This window comes from Pyxicephalus adspersus, chromosome 2 (genome assembly GCF_032062135.1).
Source record: "Pyxicephalus adspersus chromosome 2, UCB_Pads_2.0, whole genome shotgun sequence".
In the NCBI taxonomy this organism is placed as follows: Eukaryota; Metazoa; Chordata; class Amphibia; order Anura; family Pyxicephalidae; genus Pyxicephalus; species Pyxicephalus adspersus.
In genome coordinates, this window is record NC_092859.1 from 32,129,781 (window position 1) to 32,147,034 (window position 17,254).

Genomic DNA, 17,254 nt, shown 5'->3' on the forward strand with positions numbered 1-17,254 from the left:
TCAATCACTTTAAAGGTAAATGTGAACAGAGACTGCTAATTAGAAGTTCTGTCCTGACTTTTCCTTTCTGGATGGAATAGGATGAAGTGGTGGTCAGGGCTGAATCTATCATAGTTAGAAATACGCAGGTGCGAACCTACTGGAGCATCTGGTGCCCCTTTGCCCATGAAGCACAGCAGACACAGACACCAGTACAGTGGATTTACTGCAATGCAAGGTCAATTGAAATACTACAACTTAATAAGTCACAATCAGCTATACTAGTTCTTGAAGCAGATACATACCCTAACTGAATGACATGTAGGAGTATATTTATAAAGCAATGTATAGGTCAACATTCACAACCCTCTGGTTTTCTTTTAAATGTAATACTCCTTTTATACATCTCTGTTCCACTGATCTCCTGCAGCCTTCCAGTCTTTTTACTCCAGCGATAGTTGCATGACAAGGAAAATTTGCAGAATTTAAAAAAGCAAGTTATGATATGCCTCATAGTAGGATCACCAGGCAATATTTTAATAAAAAGAATGCCTGGGAAGCCTTTATTGCACAGTACTAAAGAGGGATATACTTGTATAGAAAGTTGCTATAGTATGAAATGCATGTAAAGCCAACCAGCACAGAGAAGTTTATTTCTGATGGTGAAAAAGGATGGATTGTTCATTGGCAGAAGCAAAGCTTTTCTGTGCGAGTTGCCTATATTAAGCTCAACCCATGAGACATCAGAAGCCTCATCCCTCTGCAAGTAGCTGAAATACCTACTGGTCATTATACAAAACCAAAAGCACACAAGGAGAAAAAGAAAAGTGAGCAAATTGAAAATACATTATGGAGCAACCCAGGAAGCCGGCAGAGTCAGAAAACACACAAGAGAGGGTGACATGCATGTTAAATGAGCTGCTATTCAGTGGAAAAAGCTTTTACTAGATGGTTTTATTAATGCATGGAGCAGAATTTGTAAACCTGATTTCTTAATAGTTATCAAAACAACATTTAGTTCATGCAGGAAAAGGGGTTTCCTCCTAATGAAATTGTAGGCTTAGAAATAGAAGATAGATAATGTTTTACCAATTAGAGTAACATTTTTCTGGCTAACTCCAGCTAATTACATCTATTGCTCATTGAAGAATGGTTTCACCACCCCTGGTCCTTTTTGTACTGGAGAGGAATTGAAGGGGGAAAATGTGTTGGTGAGAGAAGGGTACCAAAAAACGTTATTGCCAGAAGAGTCAATATCTTGTTTTACTAAATATTTCATTTATTGTCCCTGATGGAGAAATTTCCTATGACAAATCCAAATCATATTATGAATCTATATGGGGGAGAAATCAAGTATTGCTGGACTGCTTGGTGTCTTGTGCTTTTTAAAGAGAGGCTTCACAGTGGTAGGCATCGCTTTAGTCCCCAGGGTCCTCATAAAAAGTCCTTGTGGAACTGTGGATGGAGATCAATGTGCCACTTCAGTGTCTGCTAAACACAAGCTAGAACAGGCAGTATACACCATCCTCAGAAAATATTTTTTTAACCCTTATCTTAGCCCAGTCCAGAATTTAATCCTCCGATATTCCAGCCCTCCTAAAAGGGGATTCCTGCAGCCTCTAACAGCAAATTGGGACATCTTATGGAACACAAATAAAGCCTATTTTGAATTTCAAGCAGTGCAGTGGCACATTTATCTAAAAATCCAACGTAAAACAAAAACTAAAAAAAACAGTTTTTATCAGTTTGTCCTTTATTCTGAATGTAAAAAACCTAAACAGACACACAATAACAAACAGATTGCAAAACAAGGTGCAGAAGTTCTATTTGTCTGGCTTAAGGCACATGGAGAGCCCATTCAAAATGAGTGGGCTACCTTAATGCGAGGAAAGTATCACATTTTTGTCCTGTGTTTAAGAACTTTATGCATGCAAAAATGTGACCAGGCCACAAAAGCCCCCTAAATTCAAAAAGTCAATTAGTTTTATTCTTACCTTCACCAGCTCCTTAAACTTGGAGTCTTCTTTGGAATTGGGGTCAATCATGGTCCTCTCCTCATTCTCCTCTGAGAAATAAGACATAGGTGTAGTCAGAGACATGACAGCAGTCGGTCTGAACAGCCACAATCATGAAATGTATACACAGGACAAAGGGAAACAGATCTACTTCCCTGGAAGATATTTGTGTGTCAGAAGGTGACACATTTGGGCATTAGGTTCACCAAAAGAATGAGTTTCCAGTGGAACAAGAAGTATGACTGGACTGGGTATATACTAAGAAAGGCATCAATGTGCGGAAACTGCCAACCATTTTTTATTAATGCTGCTGAATATAATTGTGGTCATGGGCCTCAAGTACCACTCGGGTGTGCGCAACTTCCTTATGGAACAAGGAGGAAGCATTGTTTTGGTGCCAAAATGATGCAGTGTGACAATAGCAATAATCAAGCATGATTTAATACGCAAATGATGAAATCAAGATACCCAGCAAACAGGAGGATTGTTTTTTTTGTGTTTGTTTTAAAGCAAGCAAGCTGGCTATTTAGGGTAAACCCCAAGATAACAGAAACCTAATCTTTCTACAGCTCATAAACAAGTAAAATACATATTTGTAAAAACTCATAAAAAAAAAAAAAAAAAATAAAAGCAGGAGTGTGAGCAAATTGAAAATGCATTTCTGAGCAACCCAGGAAGCAAAAAGTCCCGACAATTAGGTAAAGCCAAAAAAATTATCTGCCAGGAGCCTTACTAAGTCAGTATACTACATCTGCCTGAACCAATCTGGGCACCATCTCAACCCTGTGCAGTAGATGTGGAAGAAATTTCATATGCGAAAAGGTGTAGATCCAAATTACTGATCCCATGAAGTCATCAGAGCATTCATTGATCCCTGTACCTGGAGCCGAGGCTGTTTTGTTTGTCCTTCCCTGCAAGAAGGTCCACATCTAGTCTCCTCTACCCTCCTGAAACGACTAGAGAAGTGTGGTTTTTTCCACTTGGTCTTGGTGCTATTGGGGGAGGAAGTCTGCCGTCTAACTGCATTTGCAAAGTGTACATGGTTTACAAGGCTGAAACATGAAGCTCTGCCCAGTAAGGGATCCACTCTACCGCTCCTTTTGCAACTAAGCATCTTGTGCTCCTTGCTCATTGATGTAAACTAATGTTATGGCCATTAGCCCCACAAGCCAATTAAAACAGAACTTCTAGCATTGAAGAGATATTTTTTTTTTTACTTTTAGCACAAGTTTTTATGGTTTGACAATGCAAGGTTACAGCACAAAAGCGGTGAAGAGCAAGTCTAGAGAAAACAAGGATCTACAGAGTGATTGTAACCTCTTGCCCTACACATCCTTTGATTATAGAAGTATCTTCCACATGGATAGCTATTGCCCATGGGAGGGGTGAAAAGTTTGTCAGGTAGTTTTCAGTGTCTGTATAAAAAGAGGTCTAAAGCCAGTGAGATGGGAAGGTCCCTGTCCCCTTAAGGGGCTTGGAAAGATCCAAGACTAAAGACTGTTCTGGTAGAAGCAACAGACCATGTGCACAGCAGCCATAACAGTGGATGACAGGATGACAGCTTATAACGTAGACAGTTGTCAATGTGCACACTATCAGAATATGCAGTGCCGTTCCTGGGTTGCTACCCGTCCACCTGTATCTAGAACCAGACAAGTAAATGAGCTTAGGGTAGGGGCAAGGATGTTTTGGTACTCATGTAAACCAAACTACTGGTAGCAGTTGATGGGTCTGGCCCCTAGAAATGACCAGGTGGGAAAAAGAAATGGAATGAAGACTGGGGTTCCATGCGGCTCTGCACAGGAACAACAGAAACGGAGATGCTTCCTCTGCACTGAATGATAGGAAACAGCATACAGCATGCAGCATGGACATTATTCCACTCAACAGATAGTCCCTCAGTTTTACTCTTCCCTTGGTAAAATAAAAAAATGGTGGGAAACTTGAAAAAGACACCTAATTGTTTTTGTTTCTGTGAACATTTGTTGCCATTTCGGAGTTTAGGTACTCTTTATTGACTTGCAGCAAACTGATTGATAAGTACCTTTAAAATGTATTCATAGGCAAAAACTCAAAACATTTCCCATCACAAACTAGTGCAATACCTTACCGAGCATGGTGTCCTCTGGATGAATGTCAATAGGAGTGGGAGACATTGGCGCATTGATGGCATTTTTTCCTTCTTCCTGGAGATCACTCACTGCAAAAAAAGAAAATTGTTTGAAGATTACACAATATTAGATGCGTCAGGTCTCAATTTTTTTTTTTTTTCTCAATCATGCAATTTTTTTACCTATCTCTGGTACTGGGTAGTTACAGTATTTACCCCTTAGGTGATCTTAAGGTAAAACACATCCTTGTCATAACCGATGCAGCACTGATATAGGAACTGGTACCGGATGACATCTGGGAGTGGGACACCTTTGATAAAGCCCAGTACTGTGCAGATCTGCACTGCTGAGATCTCACCAATAAAATCCCAGACCAGAGTGGCCACCAGGGATTTCTCCCTAAAAAGTTCTGATTTTAGCAGACCGCTTCTGAAAAAGCCCCACCACACACACACACACACACACACACACACACACACACACACACACACACACACACGATTAAATGCCAAAGTAGTTTTATCCATTGACTCTCAAAACTAAACTACCCAGAAGAAACAAAGCTAGGAACATGCAAAGTTTGCTGAAGGAATCCCTGCTGGGATCTGAAACCAGATCTCACAACTGCAAGGCAACTCAAAAGAGTTGTGATCAATGCCGACAAACCTCCACTTATAATTTCTGAGCAATAACTTCTAGGAAATTCATTTCTGTAACCATATTCACATCACAATTACATGGTATTTTGACAGAACAACTCAGATTGTTTTTTTGATCTCTGTGTTCCATTGGGCAAAAAGGAGAAAGAGTATATGGGAGAGGAATACCTGGTACCCCCAATAAGGATTACCCCTACCCTCTGATTATAGTGATAAATGTACAAAATACTGCTTGGACATCAAGACAGAATGTGAATATCATGATTAGGGACACAGGCGACAATAAAGCTGCCAGCAGGTTCTAACCTTTCCTCTGATCCACTCAAATTCCATCCAAATACAAACTTAAAGATAACTTCCCCCAATCCAATCACACAATCAGACCTGTCTTATTCTCGCTGGCGCTGATCGCTTCTTTCTTGCGTTTCCCGCACAGAAATCCAGACATGGTGGTCTCAGCCTGAAGGAGGGTCAGCAAAACAGCATAGGACAGAGGCGACAGAGACTGCCAGGTGCCAGGTTATTTCTGACAGGGTGACGATCGGATGACACAGGGGCTGAGCACAGTGAAAGGGTTTGGACAGCTGGAAATCTTGCCCAGTAAAAACAGAAGCTGGCTCCGACTCAGAGCGCTGTAATGAGCGTTTCTAAAGAGGAATTTAGGACAAAAGGGAGCCAATCGGCAATGAAAATGACTGGTCTCCAGATGAGCACATCTCACTAGTGAGTATTAAGCATCAGCCCAGTCTGTGTAGACTAAAAATGTACCCGCAGCAGTGCCAGGAACTGTGCCAACCCTTTAGCAGGCTCATTAGTGTAATGCAGGGGATGGTGCACTGGCCACAATGTATTTGTGTGTTTATACACATGCATAATTTATTCATATAGGAAGATGTCACCTTTAATCTTTACGAGTATTCTGCACTGCGTACGTTTGCTGAAATAGAAACATCAAAAGAGCTAAGAGACACTCCAGAGTAAGGCTGTATATTACCCCCAATATAAAACTTCTCTTTTTTGCCTCCTTTTTCTCTGTAAAGGCACAATTGAAAAAGTTTTGGCAATAAAAAAAATATGTATATAATTTAGATTCATCCTGGATTGTGCCACAAAGTGTTATCATATGTCTTCTCTCTTTGTGAGCTAAAGAACAGCCCTGCCTACAGTGCTGACTTACAACACACCAGAATGGGCATGTTATGGGTGCGGTAAGGTGTGTGCCCTGGTAAGCTGCACGTTATTGGGTATACAGAAGATTTCAAGTGATCTCACGTGCTATGTAAAATACTTGTAGTCTTTTGGTAAGACCGCTATGTTCTACTTACAATTTAGTGGAAGCAGCCATATTTATTCAGTGCCTATATGATTATCAGAGGTTTTTGGGTTAGGTCTACCTATAGTTTTTTCCAGTGGGACTGCAATTAGAAAAATAAACAAGAATGTACAGCTTGTTTATTGAGGAGATGATTTACAGTTCCCAAACTTTGTGGTCTGGTGACTGGTCTCGTATTCTTCCATCCAATACCAAAGCATTGGCTCTCCCTATATTACCCCACACAATGCAGGGCTGGCAGTGATCTCTGCTCTTCTATTGTATGTGATGAGATGGGTGAGAGATAAGAAGTAAGAGGAGCAGTTACATGGACCAGTCAGAACAATCATCTGCTAAAGACTTCCAGTGGCTGTTTAAACACACATTACACAGAATAGTCCTCCGTTGTCCCCATCAGGAAACCCATGCAGCCATCACATAAATAGACGTAAACTGGCTGCTAAAAACAACATGAGAACAGCAGTACTGTGATACTACATAGGATGAAGGTTTAAACAATGATTTATTTAAGAAAGGACAATAATGTATGATAGAGAAAACAACTTTGTTGGGATTTAAATGAACTTTTATGCTGAGCTGATCCATGAAGTTTAGTGCAAATGGCAACTCAAGGTCAGCAGAATAAAGGGGAGCCAAGGGAATCTCCCTGCTGGAAATGATAATCCAGCAGACTTCACTTTTTGCTGGCAGTGCCCATCATTAGAACAGAACATGCAGGATAAAGTGGCTCTGAGGTTGGCACTCTGGCCTTTGCAGTGCTGGGTCCCAAGCTCTAATCTTGGCCAAGACACTATCTGCATGGAGTTTGCAGTTTCTCGCTGTGTTTCTGTGGTTTCCTCCCACATTACAAAAACATGCAGTTAGGTTAATTGACTTCCCCCCCAAATTGACCTTAGACTGTAATAAAGACATATGACTATGGTAGGGACATTAGATATAGCACATAAATACTGGAAAATAATAATAAAGGGCAATGTTCCAGGCTGGCAGGGAGAGAATACCAGTAAATAAAATATCAGCTTTCCTTTCCAGGACAGAAGGCTGCACCATGATAAGAATTCAAGTATGGACATTCAGATCCGTAGAGATACCAGATCCCTTTACCTACAGTAGATAACTGTCAGATCACCAGACCGGCCTAACAGAATTATAAAATTACCAACTCCAAAGTATATAAGATCGGCTGCAGCCACTTCATTTCTTCTTATGGGGACGATAGCCATGTAATGGGTTTTGAACTGGATTGTAGCCTCCATCAGAAGCATTGCAGAAGCACAGTTGTGAAATACAGTCAGGGTGTTGTCTATAACAGGAAGTGCCTGAACAAGGACCCCATAGGCAGGATCACCAGGATATTTTATTAAATGTATATTAATGACAACAACAACATGTTAAAGCTTAGCAGAGATTTTACTGATTTGTTTGGTATACATTTTTAGGCGTATTCTAAGTTGTGCAGTTGAGAACATAAAAATTAGATCATAAGATTTGTAATGTCCCCTCCACTGGATTTCAGTAAAAAAAGATTAACCACAGATGGAGCCCACACCCAGATACATCACATGACGCAACATGACTCAACTGTGACCAGCATATGATCAGCCAAGGCAGAGGAGTATCACATGACCAGCAGGTGGCACATGTGTGAACAGCAAGGCAGCAGAAGATTCCTTGGAGCGCTACCGGTAGGTTGGGGCATCCAAACTAGAATTCTGCATATAAACACAATGCCAGGAAGAGGACAGACACATCAGCTGCCAGGAATAACAAGTCATGAGGAAAACCGGAATCTGCTCTCTGCTCACTTTATAGCAAGGAACCTGCGTACTGTTCTCTGGATTTGTCACTAGATATAAAAAATATATTATAGAAATAATACCTGGCAATCCTGCCAGGAAGATCCCAGTTCAGGCACTTCCTGTTGAAAGGTGACAACCAGCTCCAATTCCAGTCCTGAGATTTACACAGGTTCGCAACACAACACTATCTGCGGTAGGGCAGACTACCTAATTTTATTCCATTGCAGTTAACCAATTCTTATTGGTCTTGTCCCACCCAGAATCTGTTACTGGACAAAAACATTTTTCAACTAAATCATTCTCTGTGCTTCAGTCACATTGACTGAGATAACGGTCAATACAAGGTCACAAAGTGTAAGGGGCCAGAGAGACAGAAGAAAACACTGTGCCAACTTACTGATGTACAACTACATATAGACACACCATATATACTCAAATATAAATCTCATAGTATAAAAAGAAAACCCTGGAAAGCTGCATTGACTTGCATATAACCCAGATTATTTTTATAATAGAAATTCTAGGTTAAACATACTCATACATATACGCCCCTGTGATGCATTTTCCCCTGCTTGTGTCTTTTGTGTGCACAAACATAAAAGCCATAAAACGTAACAACAAGCATTGATATGATGGCCAATCACATTTCAATTACAAACTTTGGGGAAGAAAAAAAAACACAAGGAAATTAATTGCAACCAATGTCCACAAGTGAAACCTTTTACAAGCTAATCTCTATAGCTTTGGCTTTTTAACGTTAAAAGTAGTATGTAGCTGTGCCTTCTGCTATGGTGACTACACCATAGCCAACTAATGTGTCAGCCATTTGTAGTCTCCATGAGACCCCCCCAATGTGACAGATGATATACAGACTGCTAATAAAATGTACCCCTCCCTATCCTGAACTAAAAATTATTTGGCTATACATATCATCCATTGGAATGACATGTACTTTAAGGAGGCAATGTTAAGAAAAACTCACTTTTCAGCAAAGGTCTATTTATTCTGCAGAGCAAACTGATGGCAAGTCAGAGAATTTATAACTAGGACTGTCCTCAGAATTTATAGCAAATGACCCTCAGTGACACAGCACATACACAGCTCACTGCTTCCTGCTGATAGCACATTGGGGAAATTCAAAAAAGTACCCCATAACAACAAAAATACACTTACCTTCAATCCCACAGGGCAGTCGGATCCATCCGGAGGTCTCTTCTATCAGCGCCGGCATCTTCTCCTCTTTTTCGGGCTTCTTCTTCCTACGTCACCCGACCCAGGCACAAGATCGGGTGACGTAGATGGGGAAAAAATTTGCCAATCTCACTGCCCATGCGTGAGATCGACAATTTTTTTTCGTATGAATAATTTGAATGAAATAAACCCATTATGAGTGAGAAAAAGCAAACTAATATTTTGAATTTCTTTAGTAATACCAAAGATAACACAACTAATGATAATAGTAACAATAGTAATACTTCAATTATCCGTGAGCTGATGAATGAATGAATCAGAGCCTCCATAGTCCTTGTCAGGCACCATTAGGAAGATCAATATTTTACAAATGTATTTATCATTTAAAAAAAATTTCATATTAATGATCTGTGGGATTTAAAATTATGAATTCAGTGGTCTGTGAGGTCCAAAAGGCTGGTGACCGCTGCTTCATAGGGTGCACAGCAGTCATTCCCAATCAGTCATTCAATAAACCACAATGGCAGATTGATGAACATTGGTTGACCACTGTAAACACGTCAGACCATTATCTGAGGTGTGTGCATGGCTTTAGATAGGTCAGAGGATGAAACCACAGTGTAGAATGCGGATGATGCAGATGGCAGCTCTGGAACAGAGGGGAGGTGTGCGACACTACAGATGCGACTATACCACCCATTCTGCTGGTGGGAATTTTTTCCATTTACATTTGTTTAGGGAGTCAAAAAGGTTTCTTTACTCAATTTTGGTTTTCTATTTACCCTAAAGGGACAGTCGGCACAGGGACGCTCTATATACAGATTGCCTGTAATAGAAGGGTCACTTTGCTCACCATACCTGGGGCTCTTTGTTGATTTGCTGCTTCCTCCCGGCCGCTGTATTTACCCTGCCAGGTGGGTTGGATACCAGTTGAGCACCCCGCCAATCACCCCTTGTATATCCTATGGAGGTATAGATAGGGAACTGATACCCCTAATATCTGGAAGTGTGGAATGCCTGCAGCAGCCAGGACGGAGTAAAAACAGCAAAACGGCCACCCCAGACAGACAGGCAAGTATAGCAACTCTTCTTCTACAGGCATGCTGTACTATACAAACTGACCCTGTGCTTCAAAAAAAAAAAAAAAAAAAAATTAACTAACTAAAAAAAAAATCAAGTATTTCAGCATTCTCCCTCTTCCATAAATCATTTTATTTACTTGCAATGCACCTTTGAACTTGCTGGAAAATGTTAACATTCCCTAGCACAGCCGCCTTGCATGGCTCAGTCCTCTCCTCTTCAGGAAATGCCTAATTCTGGCCCAGCTTCCCTGACCTTCTCAACTTCCTACACCACCCATAGCTGCAGGGGGATGTGAAGGAGAATCCTATAGAGAGACACTTGGGTTACAGCTCCGAGTCTGCCGACTTCATATCTATGATGGGGGCACCCAGCAGCAGTCGGGGTCTTTGGACTTCTGCACATTTTTGCAGACATAATGAATAAAACATGTAATATATACATATACCCCTAGGTGAGGATTGCTGCTGGTCTGGCGACAGGTCCTCTTTATGGGCAATGAAGCACTAATTAAAGAGATAACACTGTAGCTCCTATAGCGATTATGATGTGTTTACACAGCAGCTCCTCCACCTTGTAATTTCTGCCATCTCTCCTCCCAGCCCCGGGGTGATACATTCCACACAATGTGCTTAAATACCTCCCTGACAAGCTGTAAATAACTATTTTATACCCAGCTGTTGCCACGTCTCCAACACACCAACCTAGGCCATGGTGGTGGTCCTCAAATAATGACAGCCAGGACTGAGGTGAAGGAAACCTTCCATTATATGGCCGCTGTACATAGTAATTGTATAGAATTCTTTAGATGTGAAAAATGGACTGGCTTGATGGAAATTATACTAATAAATGTAGGTGAGGTTTAAAAAAAACAAAAAAACAAAAACAAACTCACAATGCACATCCATAGCGTCACACACTGAAAACAATGCACCCCCTCTGTGGCTGATCTCTTACCCCCAAAGCGGGTATGCATAGAGCTCCCTCTAGTGGTCAAGATACAAACTGCTAAACATACAACAAAAGCAAAAACTGGAAAATAAAATGTAATTGATAACAGTCAGCCTTGGAAGTTACCAGCTCACAAGCTGCTGGCAGGATCAACAGGTTTTATTTTTAACTTATCAAACAGATACAACAAAACACTTCAGATTATATATTTACCAGACCAAAAAGTGAAGTTACAGAACTTTTAAATTGATTAACAATGATATTCCCATTCACTAGCCAGAGAAGCGGCCTGTCCTTGTGCACGTTATCATACACTGTTTTTGGCACGCCATATTCCTGCTCTGTAGTTCCCCTCACACAGCCAAGGTCAGAGAGACGATATAAAAATAGCGGAGAAAAAAAACTAGAACAGAGCTCACACATCCATTCAGCCTGTGCCAGGGTAGGACAAGGTTGGGTTTTGGAAGAATCCATACAGCAGAGGGTGACTAATCCCTATATCAGAACAGGGCACCCCAGGGCAGACCAGGGGGTATTTTACATGCCCAAGATGTAATGCATTACATGTGTCCGTGTGTTGCAGTGCCGTCCTATTTCATTGAAAAAGCTGAAAGTACAAACTTCATTCTGCTGGGATACATCAAATGAATGGGTTTATTTAAAGGAAACCTGTCACCAACTTTACAAACTGCAAGTAATGGCTAAAGAAAATCAATTTACCAATCATTTTAATAATCAATATGAAGAGTACTAAATGCAATGTTTTGACTCCCCAGAATTTTTTTTTTTTTTTTAACTGTTGAATTTGCTAGAAACTGATGGCACCAAGAGGAAACATGGTTCCCAAACAGTTCCCTCCTTCCTTGGATGTCATAGTTCTCTTCTTCTGGAATTGTCTTACTACTGTCTGTGCTGGCCAAGCTCCTCTGACTTAATTTTCCTAAATAACTTTAAATGTAACTGCTGGGGGAAAGGGGAATGATTGAATATCAGCATTGATTTAATCCTGTCTGCTGGTAAATACAAAGCTTCATAAAGAAAAATGTGAAAATCTGCAAACATCAGCACTACTACTCACTTCCAGAATGCATACCCTCAACTTAGATTGTAAGCTCTTCTGTCCAGGGTCCTCTCTTTTTCCTATGTCATTGTTTATATCTGTCATTTGCAACCCCTATTTGATGCACAGCTCTGCATAATATGTTGGCGTTACATATATACTGTTTAATAATAATAACTGCCCCTGATTTGATGGGATAGCCTTCATTGCAGATCCCTTTATCCTTCTTTCTGGGGGGGGGATATATAAAAACCCCTCATCAGTTTAACCAAACACTTTTTGCATATTCATCTTTAAGCCAAGTGTAGACATGGTGGGGTTGTGCCATTTACATATGTACTTTGAGCTAAAAAGTGTCCCAAAATAGGGAGGCATGAAGACGGGGGAAAATATTTACAGACCCCAGGAAGGGATGGGGGGTCCCTTGTCATAAATTCACACTGGGGTCCACAGATCTGCAGCCATGGCACTGATATGAGAATGCCAGGGATCAGTGAAATATTTTAGAGAAAGCGTATAAGAATAGGTGAGCCCCATATAAGGAATTGTACAATATGACCACCCAGATGAATGGGAAGGAATGTGTCACCGATTGTTTGCTGCAGCATTTCCTGTGCAGTGAAAACCTTTTATATGGTGGAAGAAGGGGACAAGAATGACACAAAGGAAGGGAGAGGACAAAGATATTTAGATAATGTGAAGTGGGAATTTTGCTGAACACTCAGCTTCTCATGGATGTACACATCAACATGTAGGTAAAGCCAAAACTATTATTTAGTTTCAGAAGTAAGGGTTAACACTTCAGTTATTGTGATGCCTGTTTCCAGCTGGGAAGATTTCCTTTCATTTCCTGTCCCTATGATACAACAGGAACAGGAGAGAAATCTCTACAAATGGATTTGCCCTGACCACAAATCAGATGTTCTGAGTCTTTCATCTTTTTCTTGAGTAAATTAGTCATAGGAAAAAAAAGATGAATCTTTTAAAAAATATAAAGAGGGTTTAATATGCCTCAGATCTTTCGGATAGAGTAGGTTAGATGGGAGTAAGCCCCAGTACCCTACAGGCAAGAAGGAGACAACAGGAAGTCAGAGGTTTTCCCGCTGCAAGAATTCCCCTCTACTGCAGTCAGAATTAAGGGTTTCCAGCCACTTCAGTCCTGGTGACAACAAGATTCCAAGACACAGACTGAACGGATCACCATCAGCAATAATAAACTGACTGGGGCCTCCATTCTGCATTCCAGGGGTGCCCAACAGCTGGATCGTGATCTACCAGTAGATCGCAAAGCCAACGCGAGTAGATCCCTGAGCCCTGCCTTTCATAATAAACTCCACCGCGCACAGGAGTTATTAGGTCCAAGTTTTATTGTTGGTAGATCATTTTGACATTTTAAAAGTAGCTCGCAAGCCAAAAAAGTGTGGACACCCCTGGTCTATTCCATCCAAGTTTTGGCTTTTAATGAATGGCTAGCAGATGAACTTTCCCAGCAATGGAAACATTTCCTGTGCAGTTCAGAGATTCTCTGCACTTGGCAGCCACTGACAGATCTGTCACAGTTCATCTTATTAAATGCGGGTCCTCCATCCACATTGCAGGACAGGAACTGAGGGACAATCACCTCTGGGGGTTTCTTCTCACTTCCTGTTGTTTCTCATTCCGTGTTGGAGAAACATTGCCACAAGGGGGTTAAGGCACTACCCCTTTCCCAAGTCAGCCAATGATAATAATAAAAGTTGGGGAGCACAGCAGTACATCAGATTCTGGTGCTACCAAAAAACTATGAATTTGCAAGAGAAACGTTAAATATAAATGTGGAACGTGCGACACTCCAGGTTTGTTCACACTGCGTGCATTATGCGAAGCTGGTCAGCGTAGTCACAAGGTGTGGACAACACAAAAATCCTCATTTTGTATCATGACAAATGACAGTCGGTGTGTAAAATAATGGGGCAGGCAGCGCTCTATCGTGTCCCTGTGTATTGCAATGCACTCCATGGCAGCATGCACTGGGTTCAGGAATGCAGAACACCTAAACACATTGGGCTGTTATGGGATCTTCTAGTATGAAGTTGGTCTGTGTTAACATTTTGGGTGTCACAAATCCATCAGTTCTGCTCAACACTTCATTATAGGTACTAGAAACAAAAAATGACATCTGTCATCCTGATCAGCAGAATTATTATTATTAAACTGTATTTATATAGCACCAACATATTACATGGCGCTGTACATTAAATAGGGGTTGCAAATGACAGACAGATACAGGCAGTGACACAGGAGGAGGGGAGGACCCTGTCCCAAAGAGCTTACTATCTAAGGACAATTATTATTACTTTATAGCTGCAACTCTGTATTTGGGGGCAGATAATACACCACTAGCCCACATACAGGCTGCACCTTCTACTACTCCCCCTCTGCCTATATGCACATCACACTTACCCCATTCCTTCCAGCCCTAATTACTACTTTCCTGCCTCCTTATTGGAATAGAGAAGACCCCGCCATTAACCCCTTCCTGCTTAGCCCTCCTCTATGACCAATAATAAACCCCATTAACCCCTTTCTGGCTGCACCCCATCAGCTAATCACAAAAAGCCTGGCCAATAACAGATGACATCAATTACAGAGTGGGGGTCCCTAGTGACATAGGGACACTCAGATTAACCCTTCACATCACAATGGGAGTCCCTAGTGACATAGTAACACTTAGATTAACCCTTCACATCACATCAGATTGGGGGTCCCTAGTGACATAGTAACACTTTAATTAACCCTTCACATCACATCAGATTGGGGGTCCCTAGTGAGTGACATAGGGACACTCAGATTAACCCTTCCCATCCTGACACAAACTCCATGAATCCTTCCCAAGCTATCACCAGCACAGATTCCATTAACCCTTCACACCCTGCCCCAGAATAAACTACAATAACACTTCCCATGTTACCCCCCCCAGGCTACATTCCAATAACCCCTCCCAAGCTACACCCATCCCAAATTCCATCTCCCCCGGCAGATAGTTGCCCCTGCTGGGATCATTATCACCCTTCACTCACCCTCCTTGGCTTTCTTCTTCCTGACCAGGGTGCCCCCCAGTTTTCCCAGGAAGGATTCGTCCTTCTTCATCTTGCCCCGGGGCAGTGTTGGTGATCGTAGTGGGGAGGCAGCAGACATCGGCTCATGTGATGAGGACAGGAAGAGGCCGAGCCTCTATATACACCCAGTGCCTCCAATAGACAGGGGGAGTGATCGGCATGCCGGAGCCCTCCCCAGGGACAGGTCGGTGCAGTGCTGAGATTTACCTCTGCAAAGACACAGCTCCAGGCTAATCACACTTTCAGTTCTAGGTGGAGTCTGGCCATGAGATCCCCCTCCCTGTATTAGTTACCTCCATCGATCTGCCTCACCCCTCCATAATAATGTATATTCCAGGAGTGACCAATGACCATTTAACCCAGGATGTACTAATACAGGATTTAAATGTCTGATCCAGCAGTCCTGGGATTCTTACAGAGCTGTAAAATACCTGAGCCAGCCACTGACCTGACTTTTCTGTGCTGTAGTTAGTAATATGACTTGGTCACCAGCACCTGTGATTGGACAGTGAGGGAGCAGCGGTATAACCATGCACATTCTGCTCTCTTCTAATCAGCACATGTGTGTGCAGTAGAGCCTAATTGGTTCCTAGTGCTGCTTCTCCCTTTCAGGTCTATTTACTGTTGTCTAGGGGTCTTATAGGACACCCAGTTTTAATCAGCTCACAAGACTGAGAACATCAGGGGGTTTCCGTCCATCATGTGACAGAAGTGGAAGAAGATATAATGTGTCATATAACCAGCCCAAAGACTCCAAAAAACAATGTGTAAGTATAGGATTTACTGCCATTTGATTTAGTTCTACCTTATCCAGTGATCATTCAAAAGCAACTGGCAGTACTGTATGTACAATGTAGGCATTTTATTCTATGAAGTGCAGTTTATTATAACCCTAACAGAGTGTTTCGTAACATTTTTGTGGGGGAACTCTTAAAATAACTTTCAAGTCTTTAAGGAACCCCTATTGTAACTTCTATATCCACAGTTCACAGTATATCAATATCATGGTCAGTGGGAAGAATGTCCCTTACATTGCTGGTCAGTAGGAAGAATGTCACCCATACAGAGAGCCAAAAAAATAATTAGAATCTTTTATAGTGACCTGAGAACCACAAATTGCTCAATACTCTGGGAAGCCCTAGCACGCTCTGGAGGAACCCTGGTTGAGAAACACTGATCTATGAGCAGATTCACACCATTGTGGTGCGGTAACACATGGCAATACACAATATATGCACATTGGTGGGCTGTAGTACTCTTGTCTTGTGTGATTGGTGGTTCACCTGACATCAGCTGTGTACTAACACCACACAGATGGACACCGGCCCTAAATGTGCAGCAAAATGATTTACCAATACAAGATTTGGCTTTGTTTGTGTATCTTTTTCTAAACACTAATATAATACAAGTAAATGTGAAAGCTGTGTTTATTTACATTTTAAACTATTCAAAAATAAATTCCAGCTCTAAGGTTTGTAAAAATCCAATCTACCTCCTAATCATTTTGTGCTTTGTCAGATCTATGGGGGAGCATGTGCACTCCTCCTGGGATCCCCTGAGTAGCCAGGCCCAAATAGATCCATGTGTGGGAGGATCAACGCCTTGTAAAAGGTGCAGCCTGCTGGCTCAGAGGAATGGGGGGAGGAAGACATATTGGCCCGTGGGTAGGCTTCCAACAAACTCTATTTTCACCTGTAAGTCACTGACCCAGTTTTACCAGAACACGTAGAAAGGGTGAATCTACCCATTGGGGGACACAAATGTAGCCTTAGATACACTTTACATAGATAAATTAGTGACTGGACTGTGTGAATCACCCCCCAGTCCAGTCACTAATTATGCACAAATAAAAGTAGTGATTCATCACACAAAATAGCTATTTGTCTATCAGGAGGTATATGAGATATAAAAAAAAATCTAACCTCAGAAGAGAACCGATGCATTGAGCCTCTAGCACAGGGGTGTCAACTCAAATACA

The 17,254-nt window shown here is 41.6% G+C and overlaps 1 protein-coding gene across 3 annotated transcripts in view; it reads right to left on the bottom strand.

Annotated features, from left to right (window-relative positions):
* Positions 1–15,530, bottom strand: part of PARVB (parvin beta) — a 29,455-nt gene extending 13,925 nt beyond the window's left edge. Inside the window, exons 1-3 of one of the 3 annotated variants that reach the window (XM_072400294.1) lie at positions 15,238–15,530; positions 4,105–4,194; positions 1,974–2,044 (exon numbers count right to left, since the gene is read on the bottom strand). In XM_072400294.1, the coding sequence (XP_072256395.1) occupies positions 1,974–2,044; positions 4,105–4,194; positions 15,238–15,355 (279 nt within the window). In that variant the 5' untranslated portion in view covers positions 15,356–15,530. Of the gene's footprint in view, positions 1–1,973; positions 2,045–4,104; positions 4,195–5,148; positions 5,364–8,878; positions 8,934–15,237 lie in introns of those variants that run through there. The other 2 variants (XM_072400296.1, XM_072400295.1) reach the window with 2 other exon arrangements.
* Between the last annotated feature and the right edge of the window lie 1,724 nt (positions 15,531–17,254).